The following is a 23,777-nucleotide window of genomic DNA, read 5'->3' as shown; positions in this document are numbered from 1 at the left end:
GGACGCGCAGGCTCAGCGGCCATGACTCACGGGCCCAGCCGCTCCGCAGCATGGGGGATCTTCCCGGACCGGGGCACGAACCCGCGTCCCCTGCATCGGCAGGCGGACTCTCAACCACTGTGCCACCAGGGAAACCCCCCTTCATCCTTTAATCCAGCGATAAGATCAGCTGGTTGACTGTACATCACGAAGTATCACAGAGACGCTTTACAGGCACGACTCTTCTCCTTTCTCAAGGAAACAGTCCGCGGGGTGGGGGGACTGAGACTGTTACCTGTTGTCCTTAATCACATCAAGGTCTGTTAACAACGTTCTCTGAAGTGTTCATGTGCCTGTTGCAAAAGTGAAATTTGTTTTCTTGGTGTTTCCTTTCAAATGTTATCAGATCAGAGGGAGGGACTTGCCCTTGGAACATCACTCAGATACGGGTGATTAGTGACAATGGCTCATCATCTCTGTCCCAGGGGAGGGAATTATGCGGGTGTCATATGGTTACATGTTACACCCTCTGTATTTGCCCTCCAAAAGAGGGTGAGGCTCAGAACCAGTTTGGACTTTCGAAAGAAAAAAATAAGAAGAAATCTTCCTGGCAGATGGCGTAAATGAATCCAGCAGAAGGTTGTAACTAATGTAGACAATATCTAAATGTTGAATCGTATTTTGGGCACAAGATAAATGAATAATACAAAAGCCTGGACTTCCCTCAGTCTCTTGTTGTCACAAAATGTCCATCTTCTTGTTTGTTTTCACAGAATGAATATTTAGCTTAAAGAGTTGAGACAATTAATTTGGACCAACACCAAAGGCATCTAGCCACAGCGCTTTTAAAAATCAAACTTACGATAGTTGAGTTAAAATACAAATATTACTTTTCTCTCCACAAATAATGTCACAAAACCAAATTTCTTACTCATGGTATAAATCAGAAGAAATTTACCGTTTGTTCAAGTTTATCCATTCTAACATTAGAAAATACCCACCTTTTAGGAATTTCAACACATGTTGCCAATTTTTTTCTACTGTGAATTCAATATTCTAATATAATCCGTCATCACTAGAATGACTTCCCTCAGGTCATCTTAGACAAGTTTCTGAAAATCTAGAATGAAGATGTTTTGATCTGTTCTTGCATAAATAAGTTTTCTTGTGGCTCAGCCCCAGAAAGAAAATGATATTAATGTGGAATTATTAGATTAAGTGAGCTTACTGGTTCCAGAGCAATTTTCTTGATGGACATAGAATTTCTTTTGTTTGTTCCAATATGTTATTTAAGGCAAACTCTAACCTTAACTTCATTTTGATCTGACTTATTCATTATGAACTGCACCTGGACCAGGTGACTTCTGTTAAGAGGATTATCTTCTATTACTAGTGCTGGTGTTAAAAAGAAATGGTTTAGAGAGAGATACAAGAAACAGTAAAGTAGCACTGGGACCACCACAGATAAAACAATTATGAACGTTCACGTACGAAAGTTCTCATGGACATAACGCTTTCACTTCTCCTGGGTCAATACCTAGGAGTGAGAAGGCTGCTACTAACAGATTTAACTGTTTAGCTCTGTACTTACCCTCTCCTATTAGAATGTCTGGAAACTGAACCCTTCTCTGTATGGCCAGTCGGATGATTTTAGGCAGAAAGTTTCTACAGAGATTCTCCTAGGCTCACAGGATGACCTTAGCAATACTTTTGACAAGAACAATGAATTAAAAAAAGTCTGTGTGGCTTCTGTGGATTTTATTTAAAAAGAGAGAATTAATGTTGCCTGTAACATCTATAATTTTCAAATAATATTTTCAATAGCATAAAATTATCATAACGAGATGCTATTAACCAGAATTTATACTAGTGATTGTAATAAACACAAATTAATAGATCAGAAGTTTAATTGATACAGGAAAGTAATATTATGAAGGTGACGGAAGGGGATGTAAAATACAGATAGTTGAAAGAAGATGAAAGAGGTTAAAAAGAATGCCTGAACTGTCATTTAAGCACATTTCTTTATAGATAATACCTGTGCCTCTAACCAGTTCCTTCCCATCGGCCTATAATCACGTTCAAGTCTTTTCCCTGAGAAAGGAAACAAAAGGACACCTCGCACCTGCCCTTCCCGTGGTGGCCTGTCCCCTTTCCTTCTGTCTTGCACCCGACACTGCAGAGCCAGTTCTCTGGGAAGGTCCCATGTGCCTGCGGGTGGCCTCTTGGGGAGGATGGGTTTCCATCATCGCCTCATAAGACCTGTTTACACATCTTGTGCTCCCTGCTTAGATGCCTGCTTCCCTGAATTCTGGGCCACTGCTCCCGGCCCAGCCCTTCTCCTGCATCCTCACCTTTTGGGTGGACCCCTCCCCTCCATCCCATCAACGACACTGTCCTCGCCGCTCTTTGCTCTCTGTACACACTTGCTTTGCGGCCACGGCGAGGACTTCAGCTTCCCTTGAGTGAATTACAGACACAGGAGCCCCTTGAAGGGGATGAATTAGGAGAAGGCAGCCTTCCCATCCAGAGGCACCGTCGAGCCTAGGGTGCACGGCTCCCAAGAATCCACACCCTCAGGTGCTGCCCTGTGGGCACCCGTTTCCGGCTCAGGGTGATTCTTTGCTTCTTGAGGGTTCCCACTGTTTCGGGAAATGCAGCTTAACACGTATCTCTGCACGTCTCCTCCTTTAACTCACCACCCCTTCATTCTGCTCTGGTAGATGAGACCAGCGTCTGTAATTACAAACAAGATTCACCTCCAACTGGCATGCTTTCTGAGAGCAGCAGGAAGCACAAAATTACTTACAGTAATGTTTTCTGGATAAAATTACACGGTTTTTTTTCTTCAGAGTCGTTTATCAGAAAGGCTTTAACTGATGTGATCTTCCCGCTCATCTCTCCAGCTATAAAATTTTGATACAAATATATGTGTTCATTTATGTTAGGAAACTTCTTGGAGAAATATTTGGGAGAAGGTGAGAAGGAATTTGCTACCACGCTGATGAATGTGTCCATTTAAAGATCAACATTTCATAAAATCTCTTTGTAACATTTCTTTGTATTTCCTAATTTCCAGTGCACTTTTGTCTGTGTTTGCTTGCTAATGTATTTGTGTGCCAGTGAAGAATAATTTGCAAGAAGAAATACAACCCAATATTAAATAATAACCAACATCATCACTGCTATTTCCACCAGAGGTCAGACCAAATAAACGTGGCAGAGACTTTGCTCCTGTGTCCTTCATGAAATATAATAAAGCCGAGCTATTTCCAATGCATATTAAACACATGCTTTGTATTTCTCCTAGCTTTGCAATGGAGCCAAAAGAGAATATGTCTATTACTGTAAATTATATAGTTGAAATCGTATCTGTTTATGACTCTGACTTTTTAAACGAAAAGTTTATGAATTAGTAATGAAATTGTAAGCATTTATAATGCTATATTCCTTACCCAATTGTTGCTAAAGCGACTCATAAAGATAGATGAAGTTTCATATATATTTTAAAAAGACATACAATGTGAATCAGTGAAAGGGATTTTGCTCGAGATTCTTTTATAATAACTAGCCTGCCTTACACCTTAGTAATGAGAATATTTTATACATTATAGTATCTTCTTTACAAGATATGTTAGAAACAGACTCACAGACATAGAGAACAGACTTGTGGTCACCAAGGGGGAGGAGGGTGGGGGAGGGAGGGAGTGGGAGTTTGGGGTGTGCAGATGCAAATAACAGCAAGGTCCTACCTTGTAGCACAGGGCTCTATTCAGTATCTTGTGATAAACCGTAATGGAAAAGAATGTTAAAAAGAATATGTGTGTGTGTGTGTGTGTGTGTGTGTGTGTGTGTGTGTGTGTGTGTAGCTGATCACTTTGCTGTCCAGCAGAAACTAACACAACATTGTGAATCAACCGTACTTCAATATAATTTTTTTTTTTGCGGTACGCGGGCCTCTCACTGCTGCGGCCTCTCCTGTTGCGGAGCACAGGCTCCGGACCCGCAGGCTCAGCGGCCATGGCTCACGGGCCCAGCCGCTCTGTGGCATGTGGGATCTTCCCGGACCGGGGCACGAACCCGTGTCCCCTGAATCGGCAGGCGGACTCTCAACCACTGCGCCACCAGGGAAGCCCAATATAATTTTTTTAAAAAGAGCTTTGTTCAACATTAAAGCTCAGTAAGATCCTCACATGTACCAGGAGGATCTCCCCCCAGCCCAGTCCACTTCCCCAGCCACCTCCTACCCTTGAATCTTTGCTATGAAGCAGGAGGGGACAGGCCTGGGGGCAAGAGGACCCGGCTTTGATTCGGGAACTGTGTGATCTCAGGTGAGCTCAGTAATGTCTCTGGAGTCATGGCTGAGGTTCCCAGTGGGATGCAGCCACGTGGACCAGGGCCACAGCTGCGAGGGCTCTGTGGGGTCACCCGGATCCGTGCAAGCAGGAATTCATAGAGAGAGGGGCCAGCAGAACACGGTCCCTCTGGGGATCCTCATACATATTGGAGAAGGTGCTGGAATGCCTGTAGCTTATGGGGTAGAGACTTGGTTTGCAATTTTGTCTAATACCCAAATGACTCAGAAGCTAGAACTTGAAGACATTATAATACTTATAAGTACTGCTGCCCAGAGCTAATATTTTGTCTTGTGAAAGACGGTTAAGTTAAACAGACCTTACAGGTTGAACACCATTAGCTCCTGGGATTCCATCTCCCGAGTGTCACGGATGTGCTGTGACCACTTCCTGCAGACCCCAGCCTCTCCCCGTTCTGAGTCTTCCTCCGTCCCACTCTCATTGCCTCACTCTTGTTACCGTACCTTTCCTCCAGGTGCTGCCCCTGTATTGCCTTCAGCACTAGTCAAATCTGACCATTCGCTGTCCGGCCCCCGGCCTCATCCTGCCCTTCGTGTGCTTCCTTCCTCTTTTCCTGCCGTCTCCTTTGCGCAGGTGTCCATCTCCCATCTCTTTCCCATGATTCTGTCCATCCTTCAAGTCCCAGCTCAGATATTACTGCCTGGAAGGGAGGGCCTGGTGGGTGCACCCGGGCCGAAGCACCAACACCCCTTCCCCAGTTTCTGGGAGCGGGGTCCCCTTCCTGGAGGGACACCCCTGGGCCAGGCCACCCCCGGCAGGCTGCTAGGTCTCAGGACTCATCTGTGGGTTCGAGGCGGGTCTTGAAGGCCCAGACCCCTTGCTTCAAAGTGGACCACCTCTGCAGGGGCATCCCAGCCTCAGAGCCCCCCTTAGGCTTGGCTGAGGTCTCTGCAGTGACTGCATCACTGCTCAGCCCCTCCCTCTGCCCTGTCCTGTTTCCACAGGGCCTGATCCTAAGGGCACCTCCTACTAAATTTCTCCCATGCAATTTCCACCTCAATGCCTCCTTCCTGGGACCTCGCCTCTTCCTCCTTGGATGCCCCTGGACTGTGTCCGCAGTGAAGGTGCTGAGATCGCGCTCGCTGATGGACAGAGTAGAGGCTCTTAGCCCCGCCCTCTGTCAAAGCCCAGCAGCCAAAGGGGTCCAGTGTGGGCCTCAGGCTCATGACAGTGACTCTGAGCTCTTGAGAGGATTTATGCAGGAGACTGGCCCTTTTATTCCTAGGTGGGAAGGCAACACATACTAAATCAGATGAAAGCCCGGCCTGAGAGAGTGGACGAAACAGAGGCCAAGGAAGGTTACAAAGTTCCCCGAGATCACACAGCTCGGGGGTAACAGAGCTGGAGCTGCAGGCCGTCCCGCTCTCGTTAGGGACAACTGCCCCCGAATCACGAGCCTGTGACTCCAAGTCTCTGAAATCTTGATTCCGGCAGAATCATTATAGAAAACAATTTCCTAAAAATGAGAGCAAATCAAGTCTAGCTCCACCTTGGACTTCACGTTTGAAGCCCTACTTTGCCCCTGAGCTGAAGTCCCACCTTCTTTGTTGAAGCGGCCGGTGGTCTTCTCGTGGTCCCCACTTTCCCTTTCACAGTTTCATCGACTTCTCTCCGGAACCCGGGCCCTTTTGGGGTGGTCTCAACCTGCAGCTCTGGGAATTTTCTTTGAAGCTGGGGTGTGGCTGTCCCAGGCGTCACTGGGAGTGTCGGGCATCCCTGGGCTGCAGGGCAGAGCTGGGATGAGGGCTGTGACGCGGGAGAAATGGAGAGTCGGTGTAATAGAGTCCAGGTTTCTGTCCCCCGCGTTACGACACCAAACCCCGATTAGAGCTCTGCACGGACCTGCCGAAGCCGGCGGGGTCGTGTGGCTGGAGCACATCCCGGGTGGACTCCGCTCCAGACAGCCACTGAGTCAGCTTCCTGGAGCTCACCACCTCCCCCTCTCTCTATCCCGCAGCCTCTCAGAGACGAGGTTACGTCGACTCGACAGCTTCGTGGATCAACCGTCCTTGGTGGATTCTCCCACAGTTCCAGGGGGCACAGTGTAGAGGGCAGAGGGCCCTTCCTTCCTGCTTGAGAGGATGCCCTGCAGGGGATCACCCCCTGAGGAAGATGCACGGGAGGTGATGTCTGTCGGGTGATCTTTGGGAGAGACAGGACGTGCCCCACTAGGACTGCCCGTTATGCTTTTTTTCTGGTCACTTCTTTGGATTCCCTAAAGTTAAAAAAATGTAGACTTTATTACCAGTTTTTTTGTTTGTTTTAATTTTTTGGCCACACAGTGCGGCAAGTGGGATTTAGTTCCCCTACCAGGGAATGAACCCGTGCCCCCTTGCCGTGGAAGTGCGGAGTCTTAACCGCTGGACTGCCAGGGAAGTCCCTATTACCAGTACTTTTAGAAAAAGCCTTCAAATATTTTAGGGGCTATTAAAGGACATTATTAAGAGAAAATTTTCTGCGTCTATAAAAGAGGCTGGAGATGAATTGAGTATAAATAGACGGACCAGAGCTTTTGACCAAATTCAATCAGAGAATAAGTTGGACTAATCTTCAAATAGAATATTGTGTAGGTTTGACTGGAAAGGAGTCATGACTGCAGAAGAGATGGAGGAAAAACAAATTAAAGTGAGTTGTTGAAAGCTGTCATGGTCTGTGAAATCCATGTAAACTGGCCCCCCTGTTAGTGAGTTCCTCCCTACAGATCCTGTAAACCAGACCTTCTCCTAAAGAGTGAGGTGTCTCTCTGTGACAGACGCATGTTGAGCGCTAGCCGAATCAGGTGTCGGAGGAATCGAGTGCAGAAACAGCCTCACGATCCCGAGGGAACATTCAGGAGAAGGATGCACATGATAGGAAATGAATTTGGAATCAAGAGCATCGTGGGAAATGTGCATAATTCAGTCATAGGAACAGGCTAAAAAAGGCTATTGAAAACTTGATTCACTCATTGTGTAGGGCCAGATCCAAGTGTAATTGCAGTGGAGAAATTAGCATTCCATTATGGCGTAGCGGTTTTGAAAAACTGTGTCTTGGCCAATTTGTTTCTCTAAATCTGTATAACATTACAGAACTTGAGTCAGGCGATAACATTTTTCTGGCTCTGCCTACGTAGTGCCCAAACCCCTAGATGCAAAGTAGAAAAACTGCATTCATACAGATGCAGATGTTAGCTCCATACCAAATACCTCACCTACAGTTTTCGTTATTATGAATCATAGTTTTACATGCTTTGGGTGAAAAAAAACCCCAGTGATTTGCCTGTTAAGTAGGATTTTTCAAGGTGGAGTGTAGAGGGTGACAGTCCTGGCTCTGGGTTACCTGTGGGAATTTGAGGATTGGGGTCTTTTAGGAACCACTTTTTAAGCCCCTCAAATTCAGTCATATACATAAATGCATATAAACTTTGGGCATATGCAATCCTTTTAAGGAAGAGTCCAAGAATTGCAAACTTCTATTTTTCAGGAAGAAGAAAGACTTACCAGAGTTATAAAAATAATAAATAGAAAGTATTTTTAAAATAATAATTTTTAAAATTGCATTGAGAGGAAGGCTATTATTTGAAGAACTCTCACCCAATTCTACCCTGGATAAATGAGTCACAGGTGATGCTCTACATCAAGTGGGCTCAGAGGTAGAGAATGAGAGATGAGTACCTCAACATCCATTCTGTTCCCACTGAGTAACTGAACTCCAATTTTTGGCTACGTACATTGTTATCCAAAATAAAAGATTTTGTCTAGAGTTAGCTAAGTCCACGTGACTAATTCTGGCCAATGAAAGTAAGTACCCCCGAAGTTCATTGCAGCACTATTTACAATAGCCAGGACATGGAAACAACCTAAATGTCCAACGATAGATGAATGGATAAAGAAGATGTGGTACATATATACAATGGAATATTACTCAGCTGTAAAAAGGAATGAAATTGGGTCATTTGTAGAGATGTGGATGGACCTAGAGTCTGTCATACAGAGTGAAGTAAACCAGAAAGAGAAAAACAAATATCATATATTAACGCGTATATGTGGAATCTAGAAAAATGGTACCGATGAACCTATTTGTAGGACAGGAATAGAGAAGTAGACATAGAGAATGGACAGTGGACACAGAGGGGAAAGGGGAGGGTGGGACGAATTGGGAGATTAGGTTTGACATAAATACACTACCATGTGTAAAATAGATAGCTAGTGGGAACCTGATGTATAGCACAGGGAGCTCTGCGCAGTGCTCTGTGATGACCTAGATCGGGGCGGGGGGAGCGGGTTCACAAGAGGGAGGGGATATAGGTATACATATAGCTGATTCACTTCATTGTACAGCAGAAACTAACACAACATTGTAAAGCAATTTTACTCCAATAAAAAAGTAAATAAAATTATTTGTTAACAGGGAAAAAAAAGAAAGTACAAGTGTTATATGTGGTGCATGGGATGGATGGTTAAAGGGATCTGCTAAGCTTTGTGGGTCCCTTTTTTGCTCTTTTGTCATTCTTTCCAACCTTCTTTTAGTCTAGGATGCAGGTGAGATGGCTGGAGCTCTAGCAGCCATCCTGGCTCATGTGATGACCCTGAGGATGCAACCTAGTGATAGGATGAGAGCTCAGAAAGACAGATGAAACTAGAGCCACGTTGGACTGCCTGCCATTCACCTTCCTGAATAAAGAGAGAAAGCAAGAGAGAGAGAGAGAGAAACCTTTCTAGCACTTGTATTAGGGTTTTACTGTTATGCTCAGATGAACCAAATCTATCTAATATAACTACTCTTTATTTCTATTAAATTAGAAAGCCCTAACATAATTATAGGTCATTACGATGATGGCAACTGCTTGGTGGCTCTGGCAGGAAGTTCTGTATATTTGGATTGAACATGGACGCAGAAACAATCCTGAGATTTCTCATTTCTTACTAGTTTCAATGCTTCAAAGGTATCCCTGCGACAAATACCTCACACTCGAACACTGAGCGATTGAATGTTAACTTGGACGATAGCTGGGAATGGCTTCCTAACCCATTCCTTGCTTGTATGTGTCTCTGAAAGCATTCTGGAATGTACTTGATCTTAGCATATTTGATTCTACTCTTTGAAATGTTTCCTTGAACTTGGTCTCCTCCCAATTTCCTTCTCTGTCACCTTTGCTCAGGCCCTCACCGTCTGCTCAGCTTTGCAAGAGTCTTGGCATCTTCCCACATCTGCCCCACCATCTACTTCCCACCCCGACCCCTCCCCTGCCCCCAGATCTGAGATTTTTCTCAATCAAGGATCCGGTTCAGGGTAGCGAGGTGGGAGAACCGTGGTGTTTGGAATCAGACAGACCTGGGTGTAAATTCTAGCGGTTCCACTCGCCAGTTGGGTCATCGGGGACAAGTTATTTAACTTTTTGCAGCCTTCAATAAAATAAAAATACAGCGGCCTCTGCCTCGTGGTGGAAGATGTCCTAAGGTCACACAGCTCAGCAGCTGGCAGCTCTGGTTTTCCTTAGACATCCCTCCCGTGTGTTCTGCCCCAGGCCTCTGCTCATCACTTTCACCGCACTCAAGGCTTACCTGTGGATCTGCTAAGGGCGGGGGCGGGGGTGGGGGTGGCGGGTGCGTTCTCATTAGCCCTTTTCAAGGTGTCCAGGCTGATGTCGTTGCCACTGGTAGGTAACCGGCTTGTGTCTGCCAGCTTCGCCACACCAAGGAGCGTGTGCTGACACTGGCCACCTGGTCTCCACACGTTTCCTGAGGCCGTCCCTGTCATCTCTAGGGCCCTGGGATTCCTTAAGTCCGCAGTAGACTCGCTGCAACTTTACCTTGGTGAGCAGAAACTACCCCCATAGTTTACCATATAAATCAACACGGCCTTCCTGTTGCAGGGTCTTTAGGCACATGGCTCTACCAGTCCAGGAAGTGCTGCCCAGGACGGTAAAGCTGCAGATCACCACCTTGTTCGTTTCAGGAAACCTCCCCCCGCATATCCACTTACATGAATATTGGCCAATCAACCTCAGTATCCGTTTACCCTCCCCTCCTAACCAGGGTCCACGGTAAGCAGTGACACCCCAAACCTTACCCAGTTAGGCTCGTCCACGGAAAGATCTGCCCTAAATGAGTAACAGCCACCTTCCCCTTCCCTTTCAGGAGCAGACGATCTCCTGCTGTGGGAACAATAAACTCAGATTCCTTTCCCACAGATGATCACCCTTGCTTAAGAGAAAAGAGATACACGTGATATTTTTTGGTCCTCTAACTCCGGATCGGTTCCCTAAGCTTCTAATTCAGCATCATACACAGGTATGTACTAAAAAAATCATTCCAACTATTACTGTGATCTTTTAAAACAATTTGCTTCTGTAGATTGGTAATTGGTTTTAAAAAAGCGAAAATGTGTAGATTTCCAGGTTATGTGACCGTATTTGACATAGTTACAGATTTAATGGTGCGATTAGCCACTTCGGTTTTTTACCTGAACACGTAAAACTTATGTTCTCAGATGGTTTCATAATTTGGCAATTTCTCCCTCAAAAAAGCAAAAAAGGGAGAAAAAAGGCATTGTGATTTCTAAGCTGCAGAAATTCACTCTTGGTTTTTCTTCTTGAAAACTCTCAGGCGTCTTATAGAAGGAATGGTCAGATAACAGCATCCAAGAGGAATGAATAGAGCCACACATGGACTTTACATTTTCTAGCAGTTACATTGAAAATAAGTACAACGAAAGGAAAATTAATTTTAAAATTGTATTTTATTCAAGCTACCATATCTAGCCTGGTTTTAGGTCCCCCTGTGGCACCAGCCAGCACTCATGCGGGCCGCTCCTGTTCAGGACACGGGAGGAGGGGCAGGTGGGCGAAGGCGGCAGGAATGATGGGTGTGGACAAGCGCGTTCTCTGGGGACTAGAAAGGGGCGCCGCGGCCGACCGGCCTCAGCTGAGCTCACGCGACTCAGCCACTGGGTGGCTCCTTTTCAAAGTGCGTGATGAGTATAAAAATCCATAGCTCTCGGAACTGTGGTGAGAATTAAATCGAGTGTTCATGGCACTTGGGAAACTCCTGGTGAACATCGAGCACTGAATACACGTTAAAAAGACACGTGTGCGTGCGTGCGCACACACACACGCACACACACCTCTTTTTAAATCCTCATGGACGCTTGGCGGGACCCGTGGGAACCAGTCAAGCTCTGGGCTCGTCCAGGCCCAGGAATTAGCTTCCGTCGTGGCCCATGAGAAATTTGCGTGCACTTTTCATTTACATTTTTTTTTTTTTTCGGTGCGCGGGCCTCTCACTGTTGTGGCCTCTCCCGTTGCGGAGCACAGGCTCCAGACGCGCAGGCTCAGCGGCCATGGCTCACGGGCCCAGCCACTCCATGCCATGTGGGATCTTCCCAGAATGGGGCACGAACCCGTGTCCCCTGCATCGGCAGGCGGACTCTCAACCACTGAGCCACCAGGGAAGCCCTTTTCATTTACTTTTAAAAAACCATATGATACGAGGGATGGATCATTTTCTATCCTTTTTCTTCTCACTTCCTCTCCCTCCATCCTTTCCTTCTCCCTCCCCTGCTTCTGCTCATTATTTACGTTTTTGCCACGGATGCAGGTGATTCTCTGGGGACAAAGGGCATGTGGGGAGAGCAGAAGCATTTGGTTTTCCTCTGTGTTCACAGAAGTGCCCAAGAGTGTTTTTGGCAAGGTTCGGAGTTAAGCTCTTACATTTCTGGTGAGTCTAATTGAGCCACCGATTTATCCACTCACCGAAAGACGGGAGCCGTGGGTGTAACTCGTGGCTACGCAGGAACTCCTTGGGTCTGTCGAATGCTGCACCCACAGACAGCACAAAGCTTGGTTAATGTAACCCTGACAGTCCCCTGAGGAAGGTGCTGCGGGGTTTGAGGAGGGCTCTGCCTGTGAGGGTGGGATTGGCCCCTGGGGGGTTTCCCCACGTGCAGGTTTGGAAGAGATGCTCCCGGCAGAGCGCATCTCCAAGAGTTAACGGTCATTTCGGGGTGTCTGTTGTCCTGGAAGAGTGTCTCCAGCGAGAGCACGCTGAGTCCTTCCCGATCGGATACGTGTATTGTTGAGAAGCTGCCGAACAAGCACTGAAGATGTTTAAACTTTTCCGTCCTGGGCAAGGATTTCCCGGAGTGGCAAAGGCATGTCAGGGAGACACCGGTGGTCCAGGTGTGTCAGAGCCCAGCACAGCCAGTGGTGGGCGTGGAAGCCGCTGGTCCTCTGGGCCTTGGGCCTTATTTTTGGAATTCAAGGACTCTAGTCTTGGGGAGGAATGTTCATAATGATTTCCAGTGGCTAGAAGTTTGATCCTTTAAAAGCATTGTTAGTGTCCTGTCCCCAAAGTGCCATTCTCACTTCAAAACATCTACAATATCTAGCCCTTTCCCCCAATCCAAGGTTTCATTCCAAACTGAATTAGGAATCAGTCTGCATTTATATGTGATAATATGTATTTGAGGGGAAAACTCTGAAACAGCAGCTGTTCCTTAAGAGCAGGAAATTTACATTCTCTTTATGTTTTTGCATATTTAATAACTGGTAAAGGTCGGTACAAAGTGTCCTTTTACTTGTCGGAGACCAATGCAAAGCTGTCAAGCATACACAAAGCAGCTTATGACCAAACACGATAATTATGTTGTTTTGCCTTGAAAACAACAACAAAAAATGAGTTCTTTATATTTTCCTTATTTGGGGGGCAGTAATGACCCGTATCAAGATTTTCAATCCGCGTGTCAACTCGATGATTAGGGTGTCACATTTGCGTGACGTGCCGGTACAAGAAAAACACATCATAACAGTGTGGCTAAAATGTGAAAGTGATGCTTCTTTGAACAACTTTATCCAGATTGGTGATTGAACTGGCCCCTCCTGCCCGCGGGCTGTAACCTGAGGCAGGTTGGGATGTTGGCCGGGGAGTTGGGGGTTGGCTAGACGGTGCTGGTGGCCTGCAGAAGGGACAGGAGCTTCTCGGGGGGTCAGAACCGGGTTGAATCCTGACCTTGGACTTATCTCTGGGGCGTCAGGCAAATTCTTCACTCTCCAAGTCTCACGATGCTGGTGGGAACACTCCGTCGTGTTGTGTCTGGGAAGCTAAGAGATTCAGGAGCTCAGGACACCAGGATGTACTGTTGTCACATCAAGATTTAGGGATATTCCACATGTCTGGGCCCAACAAATATCTTTTTTGTTTTTTTTTTTACATTCAACTTTGGAAAACTGCATAGCAGTATTTACTATAGCTGGCCCTAAAATTCCATTCTTAGTTTTAGACCTAATAGAAATGAGTGAAGATCAACAGATATCTTTTTTGTTTTTAATTTTTATTGGAGTATATTTGCTTTACAATGTTGTGTTAGTTTCTACTGCACAGCAAGTGAATTAGCTGTATGTATACATATATCCCCTCTTTTTTGGATTTTCTTCCCATAACAGATATCTTAATCTTGACTAATTCTTGTTTTCTTTCTTCCAGGTGAGACAGCATCTAACAGGTGAGTAGACAGATCCCCATGGGTTAGATCTTAAAACCAGTGGCAAGTGTTCAATCTGGCTGTGCCTTTTCCCAGTTTTCTGGTGTTGGGCAGCTTACTCACTTTTCTGAGCAGCAGTTTCTCCATCAGTATCACTGATATGATATTTACTACATAAACGTGTTTGAGGATTTCAGGAGCTGAAGCATCCAGGCATCGTTGATGGGGTGTGACAGTGCAGACAGTGATTAGCCAATTAAATCTGCTTGCTTTGTAATTAGCTGCTAAATAAAGAGAGGAAATAGCAGGGTACTATTCCCAGACCACAATACAATGGATGTAATGTGTGGAAAGAGATGTAGAAAACATGAGTTTTAAGAAGATTAGTAAAATATTTATGCACCACGGCAAGTTAATTTTTAAAACTTTTTCTAGGGAGGCAAATCAAGGAATCATTTACCCTCTTCTTTTCACTCAAAATGTGGTTCCAGTAGAAGTGTCTAAGGCTCTACTTCTGTGTCTAAGGCTCTAGGGCCTTTCATGGGCTGGTGACAGGGGTTTCCATACAGCAGCCTGAAACTGATCACAGCAAAACCCATTATCAATTTTTATTTCCTATCAAGTATCAGAGGTACAGCACTGAGCACAATTTTGTTGCCTTCAGGTAGGAAATAGTAATTGTTTGAATTGATGGAATAAATTGTCTCTAATGGAAACCCGATCTTGGCATTCTTTGGTTTTAGATCTTTCTTTGGTATTCTTGGGTCTGCGTGTGGAAATTACAGTTCTTTACCTTGGATGTTTATAATATGACTCCCTTTCCTACCTACCTGGGCTTTTTGCCTCACTTCTCACTAACTTTTGGATAATTACCTGCTCCGTGGATGACTGTCTCACCGTCACCTTCTGTAGGTGCTGTTCGCGCTGTGCAATGCCTTTCTCCCGACTTGCCAGCTCATCTGTAACCAGCCCTTTTCCCAGGAAGTCAGAGGCAGGTGGTACCCTGCACAGTGTTTCCGCGGGAGCCTGTGTACCCATCACTCATTTCTCCTCCCCCACCAGGCTGAACCCACATGGGGGCGGGCCTGGCACACATGCCTTCTGATAAAACATCTGTCGTATGAACATAGGACTCTTACTGTTCTCTTCTTAATTCCGTAGGACCAGTTCTCCTCTTCTGCCACGTCGAGTGACAGGGATGCAGACACTGCTCACTGATGTAAAATCCCAGGCAGGGCGAGATGCGCATTCTCTGCAAGGAGGGGCGCTAAGAACCACTGAGCAGACTTGCGACCTGTGACCCATTTACAGGATGGATCATAGGCACATCTTACACACATAAACTTGGTGATTAAAAGCAAGCTATATATACTGTGCATTAACCCCTGTGCACCAACCCCTGTGACTCAGAGGTCTACCCAAGTACCCTGGCTTTCCTCTGGGGACCCAGACTCCCCTTCACTCAAGTTTGCTTTATCACAATGATGACATGGATTTTTTTTTCCTCTTTTTTAACCACATTGAGTATAAACGGCAACCAGGCCTAGAGATGTGTAAAACTGAGCAGAAACGGGAAAATTAAATTAATCTGTTTGACATGAGAAGGGAAAAACATGCAAGCCAAACAGGTGCTGTCAAGAATTGATTATTTTCTGGGGCTTCCCTGGTGGCACAGGGGGTAAGACTCCACACGCCTGATACAGGGGGCCCAGGTTCCATCCCTGGTCAGGGAACTAGATCCCACATGCAAGCCGCAACTAAGAGTTCACATGCTGCAACTAAGGAGCTGGTGAGCCACAACTAAGGAGCCCGCCTTCCGCAACTAAGACCCAGCACAACCAAATAAACAAATAAATATTAAAAACCCCACAATTGATTATTTTCCTTGAATCTGTGTTCAACTGGCTTACAGGAATGCACGGATATACTCAGCACCCAAAGTGATGTCAGCATCAGGAGGGTGGGGCCTCTATTTTACTGCTCACTAGATGCAGGTGAATTTCCTGCTGGCACAAGCAAAGGTTTCCTGATCTCAGAGGCATCTGCTGGTTTGCACGTGTATTTACTGAACCCCAGGCTGGGGCAGCTACCAACTGGCAAAAGTCCTGTCCACTTGGGGTGAAAAAATAAGCCAAGCAGACTGGCAGACCCCAGAGCATCAGAGCGACTCACAGGCTCAGCTGTGCACTCCCCACGCTGAGCTCCTTGAGGGGAGGGCACAGTGCTTACCATGGGATGGCCACAAGTGCCTCTAGTAGCTCAAGAAAGACCACAGCAAAACTCTTATCAATTTTTATTTCCTACCATACACCAAATGTACAGCACTGAACACAGTTGGTTGCTTTGATGTAAGAAATATTAATTGTTTGAAGAAACAGTGTACAAACTACTTCAAATTAAAAAAATGCGTACATCATTGCCTTTTTGTTGTTTACAAAAGACCCAATTTACAGTATCGATCATTAACATAGTGGAAAGGAAAAAAAAATTCAGTGCACATTACAAAACAGATCAAGTACAAAGGAGGCAAATAAATACAAACATCCTTCACAGAAACGTCCTGTTCAAACTACACAAACACAAATCAATGAACTTGAAGTCACAGTAAATTATAATAATAAATACATAGGTCGGTAAGAGGTTTCTTTTAAATTAAATAAAATATATAACAAACTTGTTAAAATATTTAGCAAATTAAACTTTTGTCTTTGTAATAAGTGAACTCATCTGTGTGCATCTATCAGGGACTGTATAGCAAAATGTTTGCAAGTACATAACTTTAATAGAAAATTTTGTTTGGTGTCCCGTTTATAATAGACAGCACACATGGTAGCTCTTTTCTTTTTAAAGTTGATTTTTAAATACCCACCGTTCCTACCTAAGAACAGACATCTCATTTTCACTAGACTAAGAGTCAGGGTTCAAATGAACCCCAAACCAAAGATAAGCCCCACTTAATACAGAACAATGACCAGTATCATGGGGTGAAATCACCGTGGACGGTGCTGTAGTTTGTGCAGTAACAGTAATAACAGTGGAAAACATCAAGCCTGCGAGCGCCATCGCATTCAGTCTACACACCCAGGAGGCTAAGAAAAATAAACACTTCGTTACAGCACAGAAATCAAGCCCATTTACACAGAGGCACGTTGCACACCCGGGGTGTGTGCACAGCAAAAAGGCAGTTTAGCTGGTTGTCTATACCTTTTTCTTAAAAAAAATAAATATAAAAAAACTTTTGAAACAATGCTTGACTACTTTACAATCCCTGAAATAGACATTGCCTTTCCTATAGCAACTACTAAACTCTGATCCACCCAGAAATGCGAGATTGTGGGCTCAATTTCGTGTCTGTGAGTGTGTCTGTCTGTGGGTTGTGAGTGTGTGTGCTTTGTAGCACTTGTTGTTCTGCAGAAAGACTTCTGTCAAATTGAAAGCTGTCTGGCTGCCTAAGGAGGCTGAGACAATGTCGCCAGTGTTTCAAGCAACGACTCAGATCTGGGTACCATTTTTGCATGTGTGATTATATTTTCCATTTCTTCCCAGTCAACCCAGTAAGATAAATGCTATTTCAGGGGATATGGTATCTACACAGTTTTCCATTTGGATGCGTTTACATTTGCTAAGTACAAATCTACATCAATATCGTCCCTTGTATATTGTGACAACGTGTGGCAGGAAAGCCTGGCTGGTCACATCAAGCCTTACTTCTCATCTCAGGGTCAGAGCTGCCCACTGTCTGGTGTGACTTGAAAAACAAATGGACAAACCTGCATCACTAAAAAAGCTTGTTTCTTTAAACCATTTCAAATAAATAATTAATATGAATTGAAACCGTACAGCCAAGTCGAACACTTTGCTGATTGCTATGTTTAATTATTGCTAACAGATTTGGAACAGGCTGTTTTCCAGTCTACTGTGCTTCTGTGAGGGCGCACATCCCACGAGTGGGCGCCTTTTATCTTGCTGTCCCTCCTGCGCACCTTACCTAAGCCTGTTTATAAACACAAAGCCAGTGAAGGTGGGACAGGGGTTGGGGTAGAAGTGTGCAATAAAAGTCAAACCGGACCACAGTGCAGTCCGTAGACAAGGATTTCCTTCATTCTTGTCTGTCTTCTCCTTTAAACCCAGCAAGGTATGTGATTTGAGAAGAGCATTTCTATTTAAATTCTACTGGAAAATAAATTAATAAACACACTTGTAAAAATATGGCAGACTTCAAAATGCAATTAAAAGATAAAAAAACTCTTTGATTAGAAATAAATAAAATATAAAAATGTCATGTTTATTTTACATATACTGTACAAAAAGAACCCAAAAGAGTGCAATGAAGAAATAAAAGGAAAGCATATGAAAATAAATAAGATCTAATATTTGACTGCATTGCTTTTCATCCAAAGAGTCTATCATAGTTTTTCTTTCCTTTTCACGTTAGCTGGGGTGGGGGGAAATTAGTGCAATGTTGCAATTGTAGATGCAGTACGGCGCCTGCCTGCCTTAGCGGCCGGGGGCCCTCCAGATCCATACACGCGGCTGCCGGTGGAGAGTCTGCAGCCCGTGGCGCTGTGCTCCTACACGTGGATGCCCTTCACCGCCTGCTTGATGCTCTCCAGCAGAGCCTTGCATTCCGGGGAATAGTCCCGCTCCAGATTGCTGTACATGTCTGTGAGCGTGTTGACATACGCTTCAAAATTCTGCTCACTGATGGGCCCCTGAAGGAGGACAAAACACATGGCATCAGTCACGTGACCCAGGCTGCTGGGAAAAGGGGAGCAAGTCCACGGGGGTTACCGTAACTCTGGCATCAGGGAGGCACGCAGGCGGCTGCGTGCTCTTCACTCAGTTAATGGGGTGAGCGCGACTGCCCGTATTTTGGAGTCAGTTTGGAGCCACACCAGGTGGAGGTCTCGCTGCTGGGCTGGGCCCTTCCCAGCTGCACCTTCCTCCCGAGAGGGGCTCTCGGCCTCCCTCACATGCACGTGCTCAGCATGGAGACCTCGTCTGCAGAAGGCGGGTGTAGGCCAGGCAGGAGGAGGGCTTTGCTCGTCCAGAAGCTTCCTCTGACAGCCCTGGGCCGGGGTTTCAGGGCCGTGAGGCTAGACAAGGTGTCACCAGCTGTCTGGTGGGAATTGTCCTCTTTCATCGTCAGACTCCTTTGTCCATCTCCGCCTTGAGGGTCCTAGCTAGGCTTTCCCCCTCTCTCTGTCTTTCCAGGTGGAATACGGGATTCACAGAGTCCGGTCTGTTCAGCCCCTGCTCTTTGCTTGTGTGTGGGCACCTCCTGTCCCTAACGTGGTGGCTCAAATAGAGCGGCCCCTCGCAGCGTGGAAACTGCACGAGTGGAAGGAACAAGCGGCCGGGGGAACTGCCGCTCCGCCACTTCTTGGGCCTGCATTTCCCAGCTTTTTGGAAACGTGCCTTACTTACTGCACAAGAAGCGTGGAAGAAGGGACTTGTAAAAGGTCTCAGTGCAAAGGAATAAAGGGTATTACTGTGATTGCTGCTGCTGAAGAGCTCGGCTTTCTCAACGTGGAGCTGATTTCATTGTGCCCAGCCAAGCACTGACTCCACCAGCTGCCTGACGCTGCTCTCCGTTCCCTTGTCATTTCTGCCTTCGCCGTGTCACGAGTTTCTAGCTGGACGAGGACCCGGATGGCAGAGTGATAAAGGCCACCTCGCTTGTGCAGGCTTTGGAACCTCCATCAAATTACGTAAGGCTCAGAGCCTCCAATCCCTCCCCCATAAGATGGGAGACCAGTGCTCTAAATAAATTGTGAACATTTAGTGGGACCTGCCCCCAAATCACCGCGAGAGTGCCTTGTATGTAACTATACAAAGTACAACTTATCTTGCACGGTAACAGTGATTTTTATGGCGCCACTGAAGAAAAAAATATTACAGAATACGAATTTGAAGTATGAGAGAAATGTTAAGAAATAATATAACAATAATATTCAATAATTACCTTAATACTGGCCATAAAGTAATCATTTATTTTCCTTTGGGTTCTTTTTTATTACATTATTGATTTTTTAAAAAAAATGTTGTTTTCTTTTTCTTATTGTCAGGAGACATATTTGGAATTGGTGAAGATGAGGGCTCCATGCTGGGAAGTTGGACAAATTGCGAGATTTCTTGCTTTCAGGAAAACCAATCCTATTTCTTTATTAAATTGCTGCTTTTTCAAACCCTTCTGTATATAAAACTTGCAGCTTTAGAAAACTTGTTCTAAACATGCCTGTACTGAGGAAACGGAAAGCATTCAACAATGCAGCCCTCTTCCAAATGTTTATTATATTTATGAAAATGTAAAGGAAACCAATTTTCTATGAATTTTAAATAGTTGCAATGCCTCAAGCATACGTTTAGGTTTTGGAAGTAGGATTCCTCGCTCACTCTTGTGCTTTTTATTCTATATGAGGAGCACCTATCTATATGAAGAACATACTTAGGTAAAGACGCAGACGTAGAGAACGGACTTGAGGACACGGGAAGGGGGAAGGGTAAGCTAGGACGAAGTGAGAGAGTGGCGTGGACATACATACACTACCAAATGTAAAATAGATAGCTAGTGGGAAGCAGCCACACAGCACAGGGAGATCAGCTCGGTGCTTTGTGACCACCTAGAGGGGTGGGATAGGGAGGGTGGGAGGGAGACGCAAGAGGGAGGAGATATGGGGATATATGTATATGTATAGCGGATCCACTTTGTTATACAGCAGAAACTAACACACCATTGTAAAGCAATTATACCCCAATAAAGATGTTAAAAAAAAAAAAAAGAAAGCATGGGTCTCAGATTGTGTAAGCCACGTTAGCAAGCTTTCCATTTGGAAACAAATTTTGAGAGCGGGAACTTTGGCCTCCAATTTTCATTTTACGTTATAAACCTAGTTTCAGATAAACCCTCATCATCTCTGAATGGCTCCTGCGGTATCAGAAGCCCTTGGTCGTGACATAGGGTTAACGTAAATATCCATCACGTTCCCAGGGACGAAGTGTGGGTGGCCCGTCCCCTCGGAGCCGACTTTCCGCCCCAGCCCTGGGTGACGGCTTGCCAGCAAGGGGAGCCCTGGGTCGGAGCCGAGTGGCCTCAGACTCACCATCTGTGGGAGCTGGATGTCAGCGAGGCTGGAGATGAGGGCTTGACTCAGGCCCGCCAGGTCCTTCAGCAGACTCTCGTTGCTCTGTTCTATCAGTTTGTTTTCCTCCTCTATCGTCTTTAAGTTGCTCTCCATAGACGTGATCTGAAATGGAAAGAACTTGGGAATGTGGGAAGCAGGGTTTGGAAGGGCGGGGCTTCAGCGGGGTCCGGCGCTGATCAGGCCTATGGCCACCTGTCCTCAGAAAGCGGCAGCCCTGCCCGCCCCCCGCCCCCCCCCCCAACCTTAGCTCTGAGGGCCAGAACCACAGCCCCAAGTGCGGCTCTTCAGCCCAGGTTTTCCCACGGCTGCAGATCCACACCTCCACGTGGCTGTAAGGCGGACTTCAAGGGCAAACCTTCGCTATTACCCAAACCCGCTCCCTACACAGCCCCCTCCTTCCCAGCTGATGGCAACTTGCTCGCTGCCCAGGCCTGGGAGGCGTCCCTAACAGCGCTTTCTCTCGCACTTCATGTCCACTGGGCTCCTCCGTCAGAGGGCCCAGGATGGAGATGGTGCCCACCTGCACTGCTGCTCCCCAGGTGCAGCCGCCGTGGTGACTGTGACCACTTCTCAGGGGCGGCCCTGCACCCGGCTGGGCACCACCCAATCTCTTGCTGACCTGTCTTCACCCCACCTACCCACGCGGGTCTCTTCAAACGTCAGGCAGATCGTAGGTCAAATATGATCGTGTTAACCCTTGGCTCTAAACCCCGTAATGGTTCTGCGTTCATTCAGAATAAAAACCAACATCTTAAAAAGGGCCTGGGAAGCCCTGTGTGTCCCCGGGGACCCACCTCCTATAACCCCCAGGTCACTGACCTGTAGCCACACTCACTCTGCTATTTCTCAAAACGCTGGGCCTTCTCAAGGGTTAGGGGCTTGGCACTGGCTGTTTCTCCTGTTGCAAACACTCCTCCCCCTTCCTGTTTGGCTAATGGCCTCAGCTCCTCGAGTCTGGCCACATGTTTCCTTCTTCCTGTGGCTGAGCCCCGCTCTCCTCTCTGTATCGAACCCTGGCTGCTTCTCCCCATGCCCTGCCCTCGTGTGATGTAGTTTATCGCTTCTGATTTTTTGTTATTGTTTACCTCCCCTTCTAGACTGTAAGCTCCATGAGGGCAAGGCCTTTGCTTTCTTCACTAATGTTCTCAAGACAAGTTCTCATGATTGCGAAAACCACGCGTGATGCTCTCTTTGTAGCTTGGATTGCTATTAATGGAAGATTATGACAGTGGTCACGCAGGAACCTGCTTTTCAGATGGACTGAAAGCTTCTGTTTTAGGCCCCTGTGAGTGAAGACTTCTGAGAGTCAGTAACCTCAGTGGCCCAAACCCCACGTTTCAGGAAAGGAGAAAAGGGAGAAAGACACTTCAACTTAACTTTGTCTCATTCTTTTCCTTCTGATTTATTGCAATAGAGTTATTGTGAGTGTTGTTAAAAATCCTGGACTGGAGAGCTCCCTGGTGGTCCAGTGGTTAGGACTCGGTGCTCTCATTGCTGGGGCCCGAGTTCGATCTCTGGTCGGGGAGCTAAGATCCCACAAGCCTTGGGGCACGGCCAAAAAACAGACAAACAAAAAAAAGACAAAAAACGAATCCTGGACTGAACTTTTAATTTCCTCGTGGGTAAATTTAATCAGGGGCTGGGGCAGACCCAGGAGAATGCAGAATTGAGAAATTGCTTGAATTTTCAATAAAGAATGTCAGGAAAATCTGGGAAAAGATCCATTTCTATCAAAGACTGACTCATTCAGAGGTGTTCTAGAAAAATTAAATTTAAAAAGTTGCATTGTTTTACTTGAATTTCCAATAAAACTAAGGCCTCCCATATCTTCTCATGACGGTTTTTCTAAAGCACCACATACTCCAGAGGCTCTGCAATTATAGGAAGATCGTCTTACTTGCTGATAAAGCCTTTGGTGAACCCAGGGCAAAAACGTGAGCAATTTGGCCTACAGCTGCCAAACCAGTGATCGTCCAGCGTGATCCATGTATTCAAGCCTTCACAAGGATCGTGTACAGGAGACACACTCTGTGTGTTCATTGCAAAAGATCCGTATGTTTTTCTTAAAATTTATTTTATTTATTTATTTTTGGCTGTGTTGGGTCTTCGTTGCTGCGTGCGGGCTTTCTCTAGCTGCAGCGAGCAGGGGCTACCCTTTGTTGCGGTGCGCGGGCTTCTCTTGTTGTGGAGCTCGGGCTCTAGGCACACGGGCTCAGTAGTTGTGGTGCACAGGCTTAGTTGCTCCACAGCATGTGGGATCTTCCCGGACCAGGGCTCGAACCCGTGTCCCCTGCATTGGCAGGCGGACTCTTAACCACTGCGCCACCAGGGATGTCTGGTAAGTTTGTTTTTTATCATAGGGTTTAATAGTTCAATGTGTTCCCTCCATTTAGGACTATGATTACCTAAAGATAACTCATTGCTCTCCTGCCTTCTCCTTTCCTCCATCCCTTCCCTCACTGCTTCCTCCCTTCGTTTTTTTTTTTTTTTTTACCTGCGTCTGGAGTTTCATCATATCTGCTTCAATTTTAAGGTTGGACTCATTGAGTTCCTTTATTTCTTCATCCAAATGCCTAATTTCTTCATCACTCTCTATACCTGTAAAAAGTCAGACTCTTTTAGTTCAAACAGAAAATAAGAGACTGAGACAAATCTGAGCCCTTTTACACTGAGTTTGTGGTTTGCTAAGTGAAAATGAGATTTTAATCTATAACGTTGAATTTTTACCCATATTCAAGATTCTTAAAAAGCGGGTTCAAAGAGTTGCAGGATTTTCTCCCTTAGTAAGAAATGCCCCAGCGTTTGATGTAGGTCTGCT

At 45.9% G+C, this 23,777-nt stretch overlaps 1 protein-coding gene across 1 annotated transcript in view; it reads right to left on the bottom strand.

Annotated features, from left to right (window-relative positions):
- Window positions 1-18,103: 18,103 nt before the first annotated feature.
- Window positions 18,104-23,777, bottom strand: part of ST18 (ST18 C2H2C-type zinc finger transcription factor) — a 90,373-nt gene continuing 84,699 nt past the window's right edge. The window contains exons 19-21 of the mRNA XM_029222464.1: window positions 23,454-23,557; window positions 20,918-21,061; window positions 18,104-18,526 (exon numbers count right to left, since the gene is read on the bottom strand). Of these exons, the coding sequence (XP_029078297.1) occupies window positions 18,386-18,526; window positions 20,918-21,061; window positions 23,454-23,557 (389 nt within the window). The 3' untranslated portion in view covers window positions 18,104-18,385. The remainder of the gene's footprint in view (window positions 18,527-20,917; window positions 21,062-23,453; window positions 23,558-23,777) is intronic.

Source organism: Monodon monoceros, unplaced genomic scaffold (genome assembly GCF_005190385.1).
Source record: "Monodon monoceros isolate NGI ecotype Baffin Bay Population unplaced genomic scaffold, NGI_Narwhal_1 Super_Scaffold_14, whole genome shotgun sequence".
NCBI classification, from domain to species: Eukaryota; Metazoa; Chordata; class Mammalia; order Artiodactyla; family Monodontidae; genus Monodon; species Monodon monoceros.
Note: the sequence above shows the minus strand (reverse complement) of the source record. Positions and strands in the feature narration are given on the sequence as shown.